General features: G+C 35.3%; 1 protein-coding gene across 5 annotated transcripts in view; it reads right to left on the bottom strand.

Annotated features, from left to right (window-relative positions):
- The window catches only part of PAM (peptidylglycine alpha-amidating monooxygenase), a 143,672-nt gene that overhangs the window by 13,711 nt on the left and 110,728 nt on the right, over nt 1–19,233 (bottom strand). For 4 of the 5 annotated variants that reach the window (XM_075488691.1, XM_075488688.1, XM_075488690.1 and 1 more), the window contains exons 15-19: nt 8,329–8,458; nt 2,705–2,821; nt 2,098–2,170; nt 1,346–1,559; nt 475–675 (exon numbers count right to left, since the gene is read on the bottom strand). In XM_075488691.1, coding sequence (XP_075344806.1) covers nt 475–675; nt 1,346–1,559; nt 2,098–2,170; nt 2,705–2,821; nt 8,329–8,458 — 735 coding nt within the window. Of the gene's footprint in view, nt 1–474; nt 676–1,345; nt 1,560–2,097; nt 2,171–2,704; nt 2,822–8,328; nt 8,459–13,602; nt 13,906–19,233 lie in introns of all 5 variants that reach the window. The other variant, XM_075488692.1, reaches the window with a different exon arrangement.

Below are 19,233 nucleotides of genomic sequence, written 5' to 3'. Positions count from 1 at the left end.
ACTTAACACAGTAATTGTTAACCAGATTGTGATACTAAAAACCACAACCTTTTCAAACGGTTTGCTTTCAGATTTTTTTTTAACGAAACCCAGAATTTTTCTTGATAGTTTGGAAGCTCTTTATTTTGCTCTCTTCAGTGGAGCTTGAAATGAATATTTTAAAACATTATTATTAACTAATTATTGACTGCGCAGTCACTAGGAAGCAAACAAGATCACCTACTTGTTGACATCACATTTAGGGAGTCTAATCAGTCATTTCTCAGAAGCAGAGATTATATGCAAGCTTCCCTCATCCCGCAAATAGAAAAACAGGATAGTTCTAAAGTTTTCCATTACGTCAGCTCTGCTTTGAAAGAATAAATATCTGGCCTAAGATAACATGGTACCACTCTTCATGAAATAACACTGTATACCATGACATACTGGCATAAAGCAACTACTTGAAATCTGAAGAACAGGAAAAAAGATTACCTGGAACATATGAAACTGCAAACAACTCTCTTCCAAATGATTTGTGCTTGATCTCTCTTATGAACTCCCCAGTCTCTAACCTGAAGCACTGAATTCGACCGTTTTCCCTGTCTGCAACGCATAGCTGACTGAAGTCGGGGATCAGGGCTAAGCTGTGAGGGATATGAAACTGTCCAGGTCTGGCTCTGCCTGAAGAAGTCTCTGCAATACAAAATATCCAGGTTTGTGTTAAAAGTACACACTGAAACTATCAGTTTTGCTTAGAAACAGCAATATGTGACATAATGCAATGTAACATTGGGAAAAGAATAAAGTCAGCTTGCTTTCTTCTCCTAGCAGTTTTACTCATTTAGGTAGGTAAACTGTGGTAGTCTTTTGTGTTGTCTTTGTAAATCCTGAATTTATGAATTTGCTATTTCCCTATAATATTTGGCATAGTTTAATGCCTGATACATAAATCCAGTCAGGCAGAAATTTAATTACTCACAAAACTTAAAATAGATGGGATCATGGCATAAATCTTGTAAAAATGGTAAAGGCTTATACTATTTGATCAAATGCTTAAGACAAAAATAAGGTTTTTGTGACGGTCAGAATATTTTCTTGAAAAAATAGGACATGCCAATACTTGTACTGAAAGCATGCTAACAAATTCCCATTTTTTATTTTTACTGAATATATAACTACTACAAGTAGCTGAATAGAAGAGACAAAGTTGGAATGCAATGAAAAGGCTGAAATTCAGCTAAGGCCTGCAAGGTATTTTGGTAATAGAAATTTATAAATAAAAGTAATAGTAACATCAGCAATCTCATGGTTCATGATGAATTCATGGTAACAGCAGTACGGGTAAAGTACCAAGAGCTCTGACCTGAACCTTCTCCCCACTGCATCATGTACAATCCATTTGGAGAGAACTGAATGATTCGACTGTTACAGTAGCCATCAGAGACATAAATGCTGCCAGTGATCGGATCCACAGCCACATCAGTTGGTTGACAGAAATGATTTTTGTCGCTGCCCGGTTGCAAAGCCACTCCTAAGATCAGTAATGGTTCTTTGTCATCTGCTCCCAGTTTGAAAACCTTTTTTTTTAGTCATTGGGAAAAGAGAAGAGAGATTTCAGTTATAGAAAGTGAAATATAAGAGCGATGACTGCCTATGGAAAATATCTATTACTGTGTATAAAATAAATTTATATACCAAACATAGCCTTAATATATTGACTATGACATCTATTACCAGTTTTTCAATACTGTTGATTCTAGGAAATTTCTGCATAAAATATAAAGTTCCTATGATTACAGCAAATGAGTTAGTTTCACGTTCTGGGTTTAAGTACATAGTAGAAATGTTAAGCAAAGATGTAACAGAAAAATCTGTTCTTTTCAAAAGAATCATTGTTTTAAAACAGATACTTTTATTTCAGAATACTATGTCCATGTAGCAAATTATTCAACACAACTATATTCCATGAAGGCCACAGGGGTCAATTTCTGTAGGCATATTCTTAATGTTTATCTTAACAGGCCTAGATAAATAATTTATCTCAAATCTCTAGGAAAACAAAAACATTTTTTGGCAAAATACTAAGGTCCTAGTATTAAAGCTTCAAAAACATACCTGATGGAGAGCTACATCAGTGACCCAGTAGTTACCATTTTTATCTATACTCAAACCATGTGGTAAATAAAATCTGCAAGCACAAATGTAGAAGTATCAAGTTAAAAACATCTTTCAGGAAGAATGATATGGATGGGAAGATTTCCCTTTTTATCTACAGATCAACAATGCTGTACATACAGCTGTGCTGTACAACAACAATGCTGTAAATACCTGTAGTATTTAATGAAAAAGATTCCTTTACAGAATAAAATTTTCTTGACAAGAGTGTCTCAGCTCTGCAACTCGGCTGATGTCTGGTATCTCACTCAGGCTAGTATTTCATATCTTTAAGGACAATATACAACATTCATGAGCTCTGCATTTCTGTTAATCTGGGTGGTAGATGAAATTGTACAAATTGCTAGAAAGCAGAGGTAGTAAAGATGGCGAATTACTTTCATTAGTTGTTGATTTTGTAATTTTTATTTATTTATTAATTTAAATAAACTCAGAGGCTACACTCACACAACGTAATATAAAACATATGTGAAAATGGGCTTGGGTACTTTTTGGAGTAAAATATACAAAAATGTTAGTTCTATTGATAAAAGCAAAAATAACTTACAGACTTTTGCCCATGGAATGAAGTAGTTTTGCATTACTTGGATTCAGGACAATAATTGTGTTCTGTTCAATTGGTCCAAGTCCTCTTTGCTGATAAACAAATTTGCTGTCAAAAGAACTACACAAAATAGTGGAATAGAAAGCCAACATTAGAAGGTTCCACTGATGAACAATACACATGCAACTTAGAGCCGAGTTTTGTAGTTTAATTCAGTGTGGGGTTATTGGCTTCTTTTTTTCTTTAAATAAGCCTTATTACATTATTGTATGATTGTAAGAGTTATAGTGTTGGATGTCTGCATTTCCTACTGAGGTTATGACTTCCAAACTAAAGGAGCACCAAATCAACACAGCAACAATTAAGATAATCCTAAAGCAAGCAAGCAAGCAAGCAAAAAACCTCTTCCTTTTTTTCTTTTCTTTGCTGTGGGCAAAGCAGAAATGGCAAATCAAACAATGTAGCCTAAGTGAAAATCTAGCTAATCACCAGGGCATAATTGCCAGTATGAACAGGTATACTTCGTACTGTCTAAGGCAGTGTGTGCATGTTTGCATGTCTTTTGTTTTTTCTTTTTTCAAACATAGTTCAATATTTTGCTAGAGCTCAGTGCTGTAAGATTCAGGTCTCAAGGTTGTTATCCTTTTCAGAGTGTGCTTGCAGGAGAGTATAGGATATGATGTGTATTTCTCCTACCCCCACAACTCTATACTCAATTTTCAGGATACGTGGAATATATTAATAAACAACATTTAAACACGTCACTATTTCAGATACTAAGAACCGGGGTTAACTTTTCAGAAGACATTTAATAGGCATAACATTATCATATGCTTAACAAATAATAAAAAATATATTAAAAATATAGTTGTCTGTACTCCTACAGAGAAGTTGGCTATTACTCTAACCTGTTGAAATATACATTCAGTATTTAGTGAAGGTAAATAGAGTGTAAAATATTTTGAAGAAAATTTAAATCTAAATGTTAGAAAATGGTATTTGACTGTGGATGAAAATTGTGTGAAGACAAGACATACTCCTCCCTCCCACCTTGTACTTTTAAATCCATTTGTTAATCCCAAGAGAAATCCAGCTATGATTGATGCAAATTGGTAAACAAGAATACACTTTGCAGTCACAGAGAAGGGTACGAATAAAGCTATTAAAACTTTATATTGTACAATCCTAGCAGCCTCACCTCTCCATAATGTTAAATATTTATATGTCTAGAATTTTCAATGTGGAAAAGCAGTACTGGCTTCATATATAACCTGAAAAATCTATGACAGGATGTGTTTAAGTTTCTGCGTAGGCTACAATTAAAAAATAATATTTAGATATTGCCATTAGGTATGGTAACTATCTGTGACTATTTATTTAATTTCTGATAGAAATCAGTAAATCCTTTTCACTATGAGTAGTTAAGCACAAGGTGACAGTTACTAAAACTGTCTACTGAGCCCTCCTAAATGCTCTGCCATGATGCTGTAGGGACACATAGGGTAAATGGTACTGGCACACAATGGCCTACTGATGTAGGCTTGTTTGACATGATCTGCTTGTTTGACCATGGTCCATGGTTGTGACCATGTTTTATTCTTTACCATTACTGACAGTAATCTTCCATAACAAGTTCTCTTGGTTTTAAACAGTTTTATTTAAAAAGGAGTCTAATACTTGTAAGGACTTGCTCTAGGTATAGATTACCACAACTGGAGAACCAACCCTGGAGAGACTGAACTAATATTATTATTAACGTTATTATCAATCAGCACAGCTAATCACAGAAGAGAATCTTAGTGATGGTAGGTATTGTACAAAAAAACCCTCAGAAAACAAGATTATATTGCTGGAGAACTGACTAGCTAGACAACTTAAAAAAATGATTGGCTTTCCTTATTATGATTTTAGTTCTTAGTAACAGTGCCGTCCAGACTTCCCTGCTAACAACTACCCAGCTCTTCTGGGAACTGAGTGCTTTCAGTGTAAATAAGAGATTGTATGGTATTTTATGCAAAGGAAGCCTAGTGAATTTTGAAATGAGTTTATGGAAGTGATCTTCCATGCATCTTCTCCTTCTCAAATATCCTCTTCTAGGAGGAAGACTGGCATGCTACAGAATCACAGTCACTCTTTCCTTCCCAGGGTTTGAAACCAATTTCCCAGGTAGTCAATGTTCCTTTGTTTCAACTGATAAACGAGGACACAAACTATGCTGACTACTTCTAGCTTAAAAGAAGCAAGACCAAAACCAACCAAACAAAATAACTGAACACCTTGCTATCATATGTCATATTGCTCTGCAGCATGGTTTTCTAATAGGTTCTGCAATTTCATATCAAAGGACAACTAAAATATGCTGCATATGTCACTACTTCTAATTTCAAACCCCAATGTAATTCCACAGCTATTTTTCTACTTTTCAGCTGGCCACTTCACACTAACACAATTTATTGCTAAATCTAACGTCCTTCTGGTGGGCTACATATTAAGGTTAGACAGACCACCTGATCTCATAACCCCTGAAGGCACAACCCCGAGCTCTGTTCTTGATCAATATCCATTACCATTGTGGTACTGTGCTCAGCCTAAATTAACCTGCCTAGCTTGTTAAGAATGCAGTAACAAGAATGCAGTTTATATTCTTTATTAAGTCTTTTATAAATTGCATGAATAGTATACATTTTTCATCACAAAATGCAAAATAACTTCCAACTGATTCATTGCTCAGCCAGATAAATAGTTCTAATTTTTTTCATTCTCAACAGCACATGCTGCATATAGCAAAGACTGTTCTGAAACTGAGAAGACGATGTGGTAAAAGAACCTGACTTATTTAAAAGGATTTTTTTTTTTAAAGCATGCACAGAAGGAATGCTACAGCCACTGAAAAGCTGCTACTATTATAGGGCTTGTCATTGTATAACTACTTTTGCATTCTAAAGCAGACTGAAGTTGCCTTATAAAACAGCGCAGACCATTCATCCAGCTATATTTAGGTGAATGAGGATCCAGCTTTTATAGCATATATTAATAATGCATTGGAAACATTTGTGCATTGCCTAACAGTACAGATAATTTTTGTTTAATTTGTTTCTATACTATGCTGGTGAAGCACTGAAACAGAGAAAATAAATTCTGGGCTTTCAGGCTTGATTGATTCATCACGTTTATGATTTGATAAGGAATATTATACTCAATTAACTGTGTATTTGCAGCTAATTATAAACATTAACTTACAAGTCTGATAACTTCTTATCCCTCCCCATACAATAGTCACAATAAACCCCTTTCAAATACTCATTTTTTAATTCTTTTTTATTGAAAAATGAGAACACATATACTCCTTCCTTTTCAGCACAATCCATGAAAGGGTTCCCAGACGATTTCATATGCTCATGACATACCCGAAGATAAAAAAGGAATGCTGACTGGCTGAGCACACTCTTAGTGCCCCTTCTCTGTGCCACAAGATATGGAACCACAGCTTAACCACAGGCATATTTTCCAAATATATTGTTTTAAAGTCACAATACTCTATATAAACAGGCCTACAGAAGTTTTAGCCTATCTGATTTAATGGTTCCTACCAACACTTTCCTATACATTGATTTCCTATATATTGATTTATATCTGTGTGTGTATATATATCGAGAGATATATAGATATATATAGCTTTCCTATATATTGATTAACTGTGCTCCACAAGAAGAAGAAAAAAAAGTAGTATTTGTGAACAAAACCCCTCCGAAATGAATTAGAATTTTATATATAGTTACCTTTATGGAAAACCCATAACCAGCTTCAGTTAACAACAGCTCATCTTACATCTTGGTTACATATCTGGGACTGAATGCTTCTGATGATATTTACAAGGCCAGGCAGTTTCACTTTTTTCTAACTTCAATCCCCACATGATGGCAAATATGGCAAGCTCCCACACACGACTGATGTAGGATGAACACTACTAATACTAAATATAAGATAAAGCATTTTTCTGGGAAGTCCGATAATCACAGGCTAGCAATACGCAGAATATGAACAATTGCTGCTGTCAAGGACAGGGCTGAGTTAAGCGAACCTGTAGTGTTAGCCAGCACAGCTGGTAGGTACATGGATTTCCAGACTTCAGATCATAGCTCCAATCTTCTTCTGCACCCACACCATAAGAAAGTTGAAGTTCAATCTGCCTCTCAACATGGTTGATTCATTATGCTCACTTGCTATTTTAGGGAACGTTACTGTTTTTTTGTTTTGTTTAAAATCTGTAGGTTCTCCAAATACTGCTTGGTTTCAAACTCTAATTTTGTGCTCTGGATTGTGGGCATACCTCAGTTGCCAGACACTCAAAAATACACATTTCAGAAGTAAGAAATGAATACAACTGCCAGCTATTGTCAAGTATTTTTTCAATTCTTTCTTCAATGACACAAAGCACAGCACTTATGTTCATGCATAGGAGGATGAAAAAAAAAAATCAATATCAGTTTTTACTTGAAGCTTGAGTAATACCAGTTGCAGCATGCATCATCCTTTCAAATTTTATAGTCTATATTTAGATACACTTGAGCTGGAGAGATCACTGATATAAGCACAAGACATAAATGACTGCCTTATCTGCTGCATTATGTTATTTAGCTAAAAACCCAAATAACTTACTTCCTCCATAAAACAGTTTTCTAAATATAACTTGTTATTACAAGGTTGAAAAAGCTGCCTCCTCTAATTTTCAAACTATCCTAAAATGAATTCATCAGGAGTTGAAAAAGTCTACTGTTTAGCCTTATAGTTATATATATGGAGAACAGACACTTAGAAAGAACATAAAAAAAGCACATTTAAAAAGGGTACTACATAATATTCTGTTACAGGCTAATATTATTTCCTCCCAGTGTTCTGTTACAATTTCATGGACTTTTTTCCAAAGTGTCCCTGTAAACAGTTAGATGTACTATTTTAAAGCTCAAAGACATAAGGGCACTGTACAAATAAGGACACTATACTTTATTTGGAATGTCCTGTTCTTAAAATAATATCCTTTTGAGTATATTACTTTACAAACACTAGAAAAATGGCCATTATAAACTTGGGACTTTTTTTTGTTTTCAGTGACACTAAATGTAGTAAATTTTATCAAATGAGTAGAACAAAGCCTATTTTGAGAGAGTGCCTTACAATCCAATGTTGTTCAGTGGACATAAAGACAAACAAAAATGAAGATACACTGCAGCTAGCTTTGCGTATCTTAAACCCAGGTCCTAATAGTAGTATACCATATTAAAACATCATTCTCCCAGGCTAATTAGTCCTGCTAAAAAACATTGAGAAGCAGGGATAATTAATCTCAGTGAGTACCATACTAACATGGTTATACAGTTTAAGGACCTAATGTACTATGTTCTTTTTCTCTGGAGACACATTCTTACTGTCTAAAGACCTAGTAAACCCATCATCTTGAAACTGTCAGTGACCACTTCCATTCTGAGTCTCCCAAAGGCACTGTCAGCCAAAGAACTAAATTTTACATGGAAAAGGAACTGCGATCTGTCTTGTCTTTTCTTGAGAAGATATACAAATAGCACACACCAATTTGACCTAACATGCCATTCAGGAGAGTATCTACTTACTTTTCATCCCAAACATGATCACCTCTGTGGAAGATAACTAGGTTATTTTCAGGGTCCAGAGCCAACCCAGAAACTTGACCTAGTTTGAGGTCTAACTCAGGCCACTCCACAGCCTCTTCTATGTGGAAATCTGACCAAAGAAACAAACAAACAAAAGACAGACATTCATGTAGCATATTTATAAAAAAACATGGTTAACTGCCTTTTGGTACAGACTGTTGGGAACTATATGGACATTTTCTCACATGCAGTATTTCCATTAATGCATTGCAATTTAATTCCAAGCATAATTTTATTATAATAAAGCATGCACAAACACTGGCATCCTGCTACATATAGGATGACAGTAACTTCAAAACTGCTTTTGATGCCATTCTTTTCTCCATCTTATAAGGATACAGGTACACAGACTCTAGAAGTTTTAGGAACTCTGTGAATATCTAAATAACTCTGTGAATCTTTCTATATTGAAAGATTACAGAAATAAACAACTACTATCCAAAATCAGCAGGCAAATTTAAACATTAACCTATCGGTGTTTTATTAAAAAATGAGTAACAAAGACTATGAATCACTACACGAACTACATATCAGAAATGGTTGATTCATGACTTTTTTTCAAAAAAGCCTTTAACACTAAGAAAAAAATACAGGGAAGGAAGAAAAACAGCAACAAGAAGCAAATAAAACAGTAATTCTGTGAAGTTTGCCTATGACATTTCTTACAGCCAACATATGCATTAGTTCTGGAGAGTGTTCATATCCTAATCCAAATATTATAGGCATGAATAGGAAATAGATGTCTAAATCTGATGAAAGAGATGAAGAAGGGTAGAATATCTGTCATTGTTTATGCCGTGACACACTGTTTGCAAGAATAAATACTGGATAGTTTTTGAATAACACAAATCTGATTTTCACACTAAATCAACAGCACAGGATTTAGCAAGTGAACCACTACTAAAAAGTCAGATAGTTCTTGTGTTTGTCGTAAATCGTAAAACTCCTCAATTAAGGGAGACAAATTTAGTTTCAACTTAAAGATTAAAATTAAAAATATAAAAAGATGTTTACTTCAATGTCTGTTTTATGTAAAAATAGACTTACACTGATTAAAGGCATGAACAGTGTAAAATTTTAAAAAGTTGAAGAGCATTGCCTACAAGGATTAATTTCTCACAAAAAGCCTGCTTAAATGCCATTTGGAAGAGGTTGGTCTCGGTTGCTCTGGCAGTATTAAGAGACGATTGAACAACATTCTCAAAAATAAAAAATGTAATGGCAAGAAAAATGTCACTAATTCTGATAAAAGAAAAGAACCCCAAATCCTAAAATGCCTTCTACGTGTTAGGAAACCCAGCACTCTTTCCTTTCAGAAATCAATTTGTTCAGCATAATTCAGGTATTTCTAACATGCAGGCCATATGTAAGTACGTATAGCCAAACTGAAGGCGAACAGAAAGCAATTTATTTGCAGTTACGTGAAACTGAAGCTGTTTCACTAGTATTCAATGTGTCTGATAGCATCGTGCTGTACTTTGCAACTTTCAGTTGACCCAAAGTTTCTGTGTTTTGCTGTGATCCTAAAAACTGACCACTGGGGTACCATCTACCCAGATGAAACACATATCCCCATTCACAAAGTGCCAGGGCATCAGTGCTTTGAAACAAGGCAGATCACAGGCCTTAACACATAGCACCCAAGGAGTTTGAGAGGGTTCAGCTGGAAGTGATCTTCTAATGAAAAGAAAAATGAAAAGAGAAACAATGCCCAAAATCTTCAAGTCACCTGTACAACCCAGCTGTTCTGATAAGCATACCCCCCCTTTCCATTTCACTTGGAAGAGATGTAGTCTGAGGAGTAACAGCAAGGACGGGTTGGAGGGAAAACCATTTTCTACAATCTACACAGGGGAAAGATAAAACCAGTGCTGAAAACCTACCACAGGCTAGGCGATACTTTACCTTTGTAGTTTTAGACACCATAGCTAGAGTAGGTGACAGAGAAACTCTTTAGGCTAACACAAACCTAAGACAAACCTAAGGCAATCAGTGACTGTAGCGAATCCAAGACAGTAATCAAAAACTTCTAAAACAAGAAATTCTACTCTGTAGCAATTTTAGCTGAACAAAAGTTCCAAGCTAAAAGAAAAGCCATTAAGAAAAAAATTATACATATTCATACTTCTGTACAGTTGGTCACAGCAGGTGCAGTACCAGGTATAGTCATGCACATTACCATTTTGAAAGGAATAAAAGGATGGAAATGCAGTGTCTGCTTCCTCACTTGCTCATCCCATATCAGTCTAAGTTAACTAGCAGAAAACTTGTGTACGTTTAATGTTACAATGCCCCTTGGCCTCTGAGCCTTTTCCAAAAAAGCTAGAAAAATTAAAAGGCTAAACATAGAAAGCCTAAATTTTGGCTTCTGTAAAATTCAGTCGCTCAAAAGGCATGTAATATAAAATACAAAATGTTTATACTTACACTTAAAGGACTAAAAGATTTCTGATAGATCAAAACAATAAAACGAACTTACAGTGAAATACTGTCTAATCACAAGAACTCCAGCCTCTACACAACCTTTAGATTTTCTCATACTTTTCCAAAATTGGTTTTTATCTTTTCTTTTCCCTTTGAAAGTTTCATACTGGAAGTCCTTTGATGCAGGTTTATCTTAAGGCACCTAGCTTTTTACAAAAACTTACTTATTAAATTTACACTTCATTTGTCTAAGACGGATTATTAATTCCCTACAAAACTAAGTGGTCCATGGAACAGTTACACACGAAACCAAATAAAATTACTTTTCTCCATTAAAATAATTTACAATTACTTTTAAAAAAGAATATAATCACCAGTTTTGTTGTAAATGAGATTTCTAAACTAAGTACCAGATCTTCTGCCTTGTAATTTAGAGTAATTCCTTTCATCAATAAAACTATAAAGAATTACATAGATTTAGAACATGCAAATCAGCCTCTAATGTCTCTACAAGTGAAAGAATAAAACCTTATTTACAGGCAAAATTGCAGTGTACTGTCCAGTGTACCGTCCAATCCCTGAAGCTCTTGCTAGCTTTTAACATTACAAATTTTAGTCACGTTGCATTTACTCTCTGCCATCAGAGTAGTCATTTAAATCTTGACAAATATAAGTAAGTACTGCACAAAGCAGTTTTAAAAATTGGAAAATTACAGTTTGCCTTAATTAGGAGGTATAATTGTACTGTCTGCAGCGATGTTGAACAACCTGAGTGATTAGTGACCATTCTCGGGGTAATAAGATAACAACAGTGCAAGAAGAGCAGTAGCATAAAGTTATAAACATAACTTTTATAACAACTTTACTTAACATATTCATCACTAGCTATTTCAGACCAGTTACATGTTTAAAATTGGAATATTTGCAAGACTAAAAATACTAAATTATTTTAATTCTGGTAATTTTTAAACAGTTAAATGAAATGAATTTAACAGCACTCAGCAACCCAGTAAGAAATAGTGAGATTTTTTTTTTAATTCAATATAGTGAAGAATTTTATGAAAGGTACAAATTTTTTTATTAAATCAAGACAAGTTTAAACACTTTATGTTCCACTTTTTCCTCTGAAGAGGAAAATTCTGTTATAGAAGGTTCTGTTTTTCTGATACATAAATACTACCCAAACCAGAAACTAAACATGTGCTTAAAGATTTTATTGCTATAAGTTCTTTTGCCAAAAGATGGCGCTGACAGCTTCTGCAGTTCAGAATTTCTGTAGTTAGCAGTATCACAAACATTAAAAAAATCAATGCTAATTAAGATCATTTCAGTTTTCCTTTTTGCTGTAACTCAAAATTGTCATTTGAAAGTCCATTTATTCATTAGTCCTCCACCAAGAACTTCCCCCAAAATGAATATATAGCTACTAAAGTAGCCAAGCAAATGCTTTCTGTAGTTAGAATTCATGCCATATGGTGTGCCAACTAAGCCATTTATTCAGTTCACTGACACTCCCTCCTCTTGATCAGTTAAAACAGAAGGGAATTTTCTTTTTTGCCCTCTACACACCACATGCTATTAGTCTGAAGTGAACAAACTGGTTTTGCAGAAATGCTACATACACTGCTCTTCCAAGCATTTAAATCCACTGTCGCTTATGGAATTATTTAAGATTTACATTTATGTCAGCCACATGGTAACATCCCACCTGTTTCTTGCCCCTATGCCAGTAACCTGACAGGCTCTCATTTAACTGACTAGCATAACATAACATTGGAAAGTCCTCATCTTTGGTTTTCTGTTAAATACAAACACAGACTTTTGTTGAATTTGAATACTATAACAGAATGTCACATAAGCGGAGACGATACAGTTTAACATTTTGAACTGAAATAAGAATAAAATGGATGATGAATGATGTATATTTGTGTACAACAGTACTTGGAAACGTCAAGCTGGCTGGTTGCAACATAAAAGCAAGCATGTGCTGGTACAGGTTACGCATAGAGATGACTTTCATGCATACATACCAGTTTCTTTTATGAGATACTTGTCACATGCTGCATTATCTGGCTTTCCACATTAGCAAGTAAGACTAAGCACAATCAATATCACAGAGACCAAAATGCAAGTAAAACAAACATAATACTTCCATGGTTTCTGCTGTCATAGAAACCTGAAGGGAATGAATTATAATCCTAGTATAATAAAACAGCCTGTCCAAGAATATATGGATAGCTAAGCCCAATTTGAAATAAATATGCAGAAAATTTTACTTCTCAATAATTTTGAGGATTAACTACTACTCTTTCTGAATGAGAGAAAGAAGTCCGATAGAATTACCACAATAAATTTTATAAAATCTTGTATCTGACAAATCAAGGTAATCAGAAAACTCATAAAATGCATCGATTATCCCAGTGACCATTTTATAGTAGTTACTTGTATTACGAAAATTCTTCACTTCCCATGACTACTATATCCTGTGTTTACCTTGTTTTAGCATAATTGATATCAAATTATTAAATAAAAGTCTTGAGCGTAGAAAAAATACTCTATGTTCCAAAAAGTACTGGTATTGTGCCATTGGTATACATTCTTTCTTTACACATGGAGGGGGAAAGGACCCCTCTGAAATACCTCTAAAATAGAGGGAGACCATCTCCATAATTAGGAAAACTGTCATGTAAAATACTTCCAAGCATCAATCGATATTCCCTTCAGATTTTGCTAATGTGGATCACAGCTCTTATATTGCATTTCATTGTATAAAATTAACCCCTAACCCACCTCCTGTATGTTCTTTTTCCCAGCTTCCCTCACCATGTTTAGGCTGTTGTAAAGAGAAATGTCTGTTCTCTGGTGGCCTCAAGGTAGACTCTAGTCTGTGAAATTTGTGAATTCTGTCTCTGACAAGAATAGTATTGTCCCTCTCATCATGATTTGTGATCTCTCTGGCAAGATCCTTCTTTTGGACTACATTAGCAATCTCAGCTACAAGATCTGATTCTGCCTTTTCTGTAGGGTTATGCTTATGCACATGCACATCTTCCCTTTCTCCTAGCAGCTTGGAAAGGAGTGAATAGAAATCACCTGTACAGAAAAGAGAAAAGATAAGAGGAAAGGAAAGAAAAAACAATTATAACAGATCATGTAGTTTTAGAAAGCTTCAGCAAAGTATATTGTGACAAAATTATTCAAACAGTCATTGTCAAAAGTAGTATAAAAGGGAACTGTTTCAGCCTTGGGAATTGAATGACCCAAGTCTCTGATACGAAATGATAACGTTGAATCTTTATCAACTTTAATTTACATATAAATGTCCACTTTTACCTGACACTCTGGCATCAAAAAATCATCACCTCTGCACAGATGTTCTTGGGAACAAGAAAAAAAAAAAAAGGAAAAAGAAAAAAGTGTGCAAATTTCAGAAAAAGAATATTTATGATGGAATTATCTGAATTTGCCAGGCTACTGCAGACTTACTCTATTTTTATAAAACAAAGAGGTAGAAATTCTACAGTTTTATCAATTTGTTCATTTATAAAGACAATAATAGACAGTCATGATGCATTTCAAAATATATTTCTTTGAAATCTGTTGTCGCATAAGAAGCTTAGGCTGTAAGAAAACAAACTTTCACATTTGCAGGCAGATTCCATAGAGCATACTGTAGAAAGAAGACACACTAGTAAAACAGAGTGATCCATTAAATTTTCATTTAGTAATTCAGTCTGGGTCCTGTCCCTCCTCTTCCTCCAAATAGTAACATCCCTTAGTCACAACATCATCTGGCAACACAGGGAACAGTATTTTCTCAAGCTGCTTGCAAGCAACACAGTTATCACTATAGCCTTCTTAGACACCAACAAGCATTTCAGTAAATTCCAGAACAATCGCTCAAAGCAAACAACTGAAAATTAGGTATGTAAATTCCAGAACCACAACTTTCTTCACAAAACATTCAAACCACCTAAACAGGTTTTGAAGAAGTTAAATTCTTTTTGCAGGGTTAAATAAAGTGATGACATGATGGCAAGTATATCCCTCTCCTGGGTACCAGGTACCCAACTTGTTAGAAGTTATTAACCAAGTATCTTGGCTGCCTGAAACTATTATCAGTTCTGTAAAATACAACTGCACCATTTGAATGGAAAGAGACATCCAATATGCTTTAAGATTTAATGCAAGTAGGTATACTTCTATTTCATTTTAAGTACAAATCACTCATAATTAAGAATCTGTATTATTTTATGACAGGCCATACAAGACATTTTTTAGAAAAGCAAAACTATAACTAATGAAGCTTTCACCAAAAACACCCACCTAGAACCAGAAACCATCACTTGCAGCCTGGGACAGAAGAAATTAAGTCTTTTGGAAATGATCCTAAAAGGATCTGTCATGTTTATAAACAGTCCTAGTTCAATGATTTTGCATGGGATTCCATTCCTTGGCCTTGGAAATGAAATATGCCAGATTAAATCTTCTGTCAGAAAATAATCACTGAAGTAACAGGGCCAATCTCAATGACATGAACAAAGCAAATTAGATAAGAGAAAAAATTGTTAAGCTATATAACAAATATGAGTTATTTGCTTCAAATACAATTGTGAAGCTAGAATGCTTCATAATACCTGTCATTCAACTAGTCCAACTACTGATCCAGAACAAATCAAAATATTAAAAAAGTATGATATAATAGAAGTTTTGGATACAAGCCATGTTTATTCTGAGAAAGGGTTATAATTACATTAATCAGGTTCAGTAGTCTCTACTTAAAGCATCCAAGAATTAGTGCTGATGTAGAAACACATCTGGAATTTCCTTTACTTAGGGAACATTCGGTATTAAAATATGCTCCTTTGGCCTAAACTATATTTTTGCACCATTTTAAAAATTAAACGAAGTTTATATGAATAAATGTTTTGGTTTTATCCATGGCTGAAGACCCACAGATGAGCAAAGCCCACTGACTTCTCTATATGCAATCATTTCCAACGGAGAGGTCTGAATGGTAAAAGCAGTGTTCTGCCTAATGTAACTGTGAAAAGTCTCCCTAAACCAGCAAGTCTGGTGCTATTTTAAACTGCAGACCTTTTTAAAATGCAGTTGCCCAGTGCACTCTTTCCTAGTTCTGTATCAACAGTCTGGTCAATTTACTTCTAATTCTTGGTCACAAAAAGAACAACAACATGCTACAGTTTGTATAAAGGTTTCAGATCCCTAACTCACAACTCATACACTCATTCTATTTGAACAATGAAGTTTGCCAGCTTCCTACTTCAGCCAAAGACATCACATTCTACCTCTGTTGTGCAATGGCTGCCACAGAATAATTAACTCACCCTCTAAAACAAATATTGGTTGTTGATTTAAAAAAACAACCAAACAAAAAAGTGCTTCAGTTTACCTGTCTGAAATATCCTTCTCTTACTACAAAAGAAACTGCTATGAGATAGGACTCAGTAGAGGACAAGAATAAAAGAGAACAGGGGAATCCAACTTAAAAACAATAAAAGCCCAGGGAACAATTTTTAGGACAAGGTGCTTTCATAGAAAATTCCAATGGTCTTTACGGGAGCTATTAATCAGGGACTCAATTCCAAGTAGGTTGATCAGTTTTAGTTTTCTCCTAGCACTGAACGTATGATCAAAAGATATATGAGGAACTTACAAGCAGTGGAGTACTGAGTAAGGTGGTTTGAGTAAGTCACTATCAGTGGCTATAGATGAGATATTTTCCAAGCTGAGCTTGTCCTAGTAGTGCTTTCATAAGCAGGGGTGTTGTAACCACAACAGTTAAGAATATTTAGGAACTGTCTGAATGTATGAAAAAGGGTGTGCCTCAGAGAGTGAAAGCGGTCTGAAGTGTAGCTGCTCTGAATCTGTGATCTTTACCTTAAGTAAATGTGTTTGAGAAAATGCATATGAAATCTCTACACCTTAAGTTCAGAAGACATCCATGAAGCCTACGTATCTGCCCAGTATCTCCATATGCTTGGCACAAACAGCAGGCTGAAGTCTTCTGTCAATTTCTTGGCATCTTGACACCACTCAGAGTATTTACAAAGCAGAAAAGATGCGTGCAGATGTGAAAGGGAAGAATTGAAGTTTCCTGATTACTCAGTGCATGCAACTGTTCCCTAGACTCCACACATTGAATGGAGGTCCCATATTATTTTGGACCAACTTTTTTCAGCTTTGTTTGTGATCCCCAGGCAGATTCCAATAAATTTGTAAGTAGCATATTTTTAAGTAGTTCAGAATTCACTACAGAGAACTAGCAAAAAGCAGACTCATGTTGTTTCTGATTAACAGTTGCTCTCTGCAAATCAATATCCAGCAAACACCAAAGCACAAACTCATGTTGCTGCTTTACAGCTGTCTTGTACTAGCTGGAACAGTTGCAAGATGTTGCTTTCCTGAAGATACTCAGTGGGAAAGGAACAACAGCAAGATGCACTATGTTGTTTGGTCTTGTTTGAGATGAGACAGCCTGGCCTTTAGAATGCCTAGGTACGACTAAAAGAAGACATGGGTGAATGAACAACTTGCTCTTGTTGAAATAACTGAAGTCTAGCAGTGCAGTCTCAGGGAAGCTGACTGATTAGGTTTGTTTCACAGAGGATACTTACATGCATTTCTTATGTGTAAGCTATCAGGACACTTCCCTCTATGTAATACAGTAAAAGATGACTGGCTACAAATATCTAGAGTTTATTCTATTCTGGAGGAAGCAATAGCTGTCAAGACCAACATCTCCAGAATGAAACAATGCACAAGCATACTTCAGTAACCTTAAACTTAATTACTATAGTGGTTCTACACTAGGAAGATTATTTTACCAAACAGTGTTTTGGAAAACAGTCATACACACAAATAAAATCTTAATATTGGAAACTCCGTTGTAACCCGTGAGCTGAACCTCACCTGATCTCAATAAAAGACCAGGCTAGTTTAAGGTTAATAAAACAGTTTAGTATATTGACCACCAAGGTCTGGGTAGAATCCCAACGGTGTTGAACTATCCATGTCTAAAAACAGTCCTTTGTTTTCAGTGCTAGAGCAAGATTTCCCCAACTTTGTAGTGAGCAGTCGCTGTCCATGGTGCTTATGCAGTACACCATTATGCTTTTGGAAGTACCAATTTCCAGTCTGGATGAAGTATCTAGCTGTGTTGCTGCAGGATCAAGCTATGAGATAGATGGAAAGTTCAGCCACAGTAAGCCTGTCCACGGAGTTTGAATGTGTAGCTGTTAAGATACATATGTGAAAACTCATTTTATTGCATTTTAGAAAAACGGCAGGAACATCCTCGTGGTGTCTGAGAATTCTCATCTCCAGAATATGTATTTGTGTCATAATGTCTGTACCGTTTCACAGAGACAGTTCAAATAGGCTCCCCAGTCTGTCACTGGCTTTCCAGACTTTTGTTAGGAATCAGACTGAACAGGGTTTAAAACACAAAGCCACTACTGCAGCCTTCTGGCAAAATGATGTCTTACCAGGAAATAACCAGAACGCAGGGATCAAGAGCAAAAATCTAGCAAGCAGTCCTCTGTGTTGATGGGACTGGTACTGCAAAGTTTATCTGTGTGTTGCTGCAGCTCAGCTGGGGTGAACGTTTGTATTGAAAGTCTCCTCTTCTTGAGCATGTCTGATTTGACATGAAGACAGTATATTGGTCCCTCCAAACTCATGTCTCAGTCCTACTATGATTGTAGTAAGAGACAAGTTTTCATACTTGACTTCGGGTTTCATAATTATCTCTGAATAAAATGGAGTGTATTCTGAGAGTGCATGTTTCTCTCTTAGCAGGATGTGCTTCTGTTTAGCGTGTTCATCTAGCAAAAACAGTCAGTACCTTGTCTTTTGAGAAGTGCTGAAATCAGGGTCCAAATGATATGTACTCCAACTATGACTTCGCCTCATCTTAAATCTCAGCTAGTATCTACGTAATATGTTAAGAGTCATATCAGAGAATGTCTACTTCAGCTGAAGAACTACCTTCCTGAGGAAGATATGGAAATTTGGCTGCAAGTATCACCTTCAAGACTGTGCCATCATGAATAAATGCCTTTCAAATAAACATTTATCAAAATCAAAAGTTTAATTTTCTTTGCCTTCTTTGGCTCCTAGATGAAGCTACTAAGCTCATTCTAACAGGCATACATAAGATAACATTGCTGGTAGAAAAGAAGAGGAGAAAGGCATGAAAAGACATTGCAGAAGTGAACAAAATCTAATGTCTATTTATTTGAAGTGACATTGGACACAGTTTGACATAATAGGGCAAAACAACTTTCAAAATGGCTTCTAGCCTGCTATTATTTTTCATGCGAGTTCTACCATACCAATAATCTGTTGCTTTGATGAAAGACTTGGAGATTCCTGAGAACTAAAAATTATTAAGTAAGG

This window comes from Mycteria americana, chromosome Z (genome assembly GCF_035582795.1).
Source record: "Mycteria americana isolate JAX WOST 10 ecotype Jacksonville Zoo and Gardens chromosome Z, USCA_MyAme_1.0, whole genome shotgun sequence".
Lineage (NCBI taxonomy): Eukaryota > Metazoa > Chordata > Aves > Ciconiiformes > Ciconiidae > Mycteria > Mycteria americana.
Note: the sequence above shows the minus strand (reverse complement) of the source record. Positions and strands in the feature narration are given on the sequence as shown.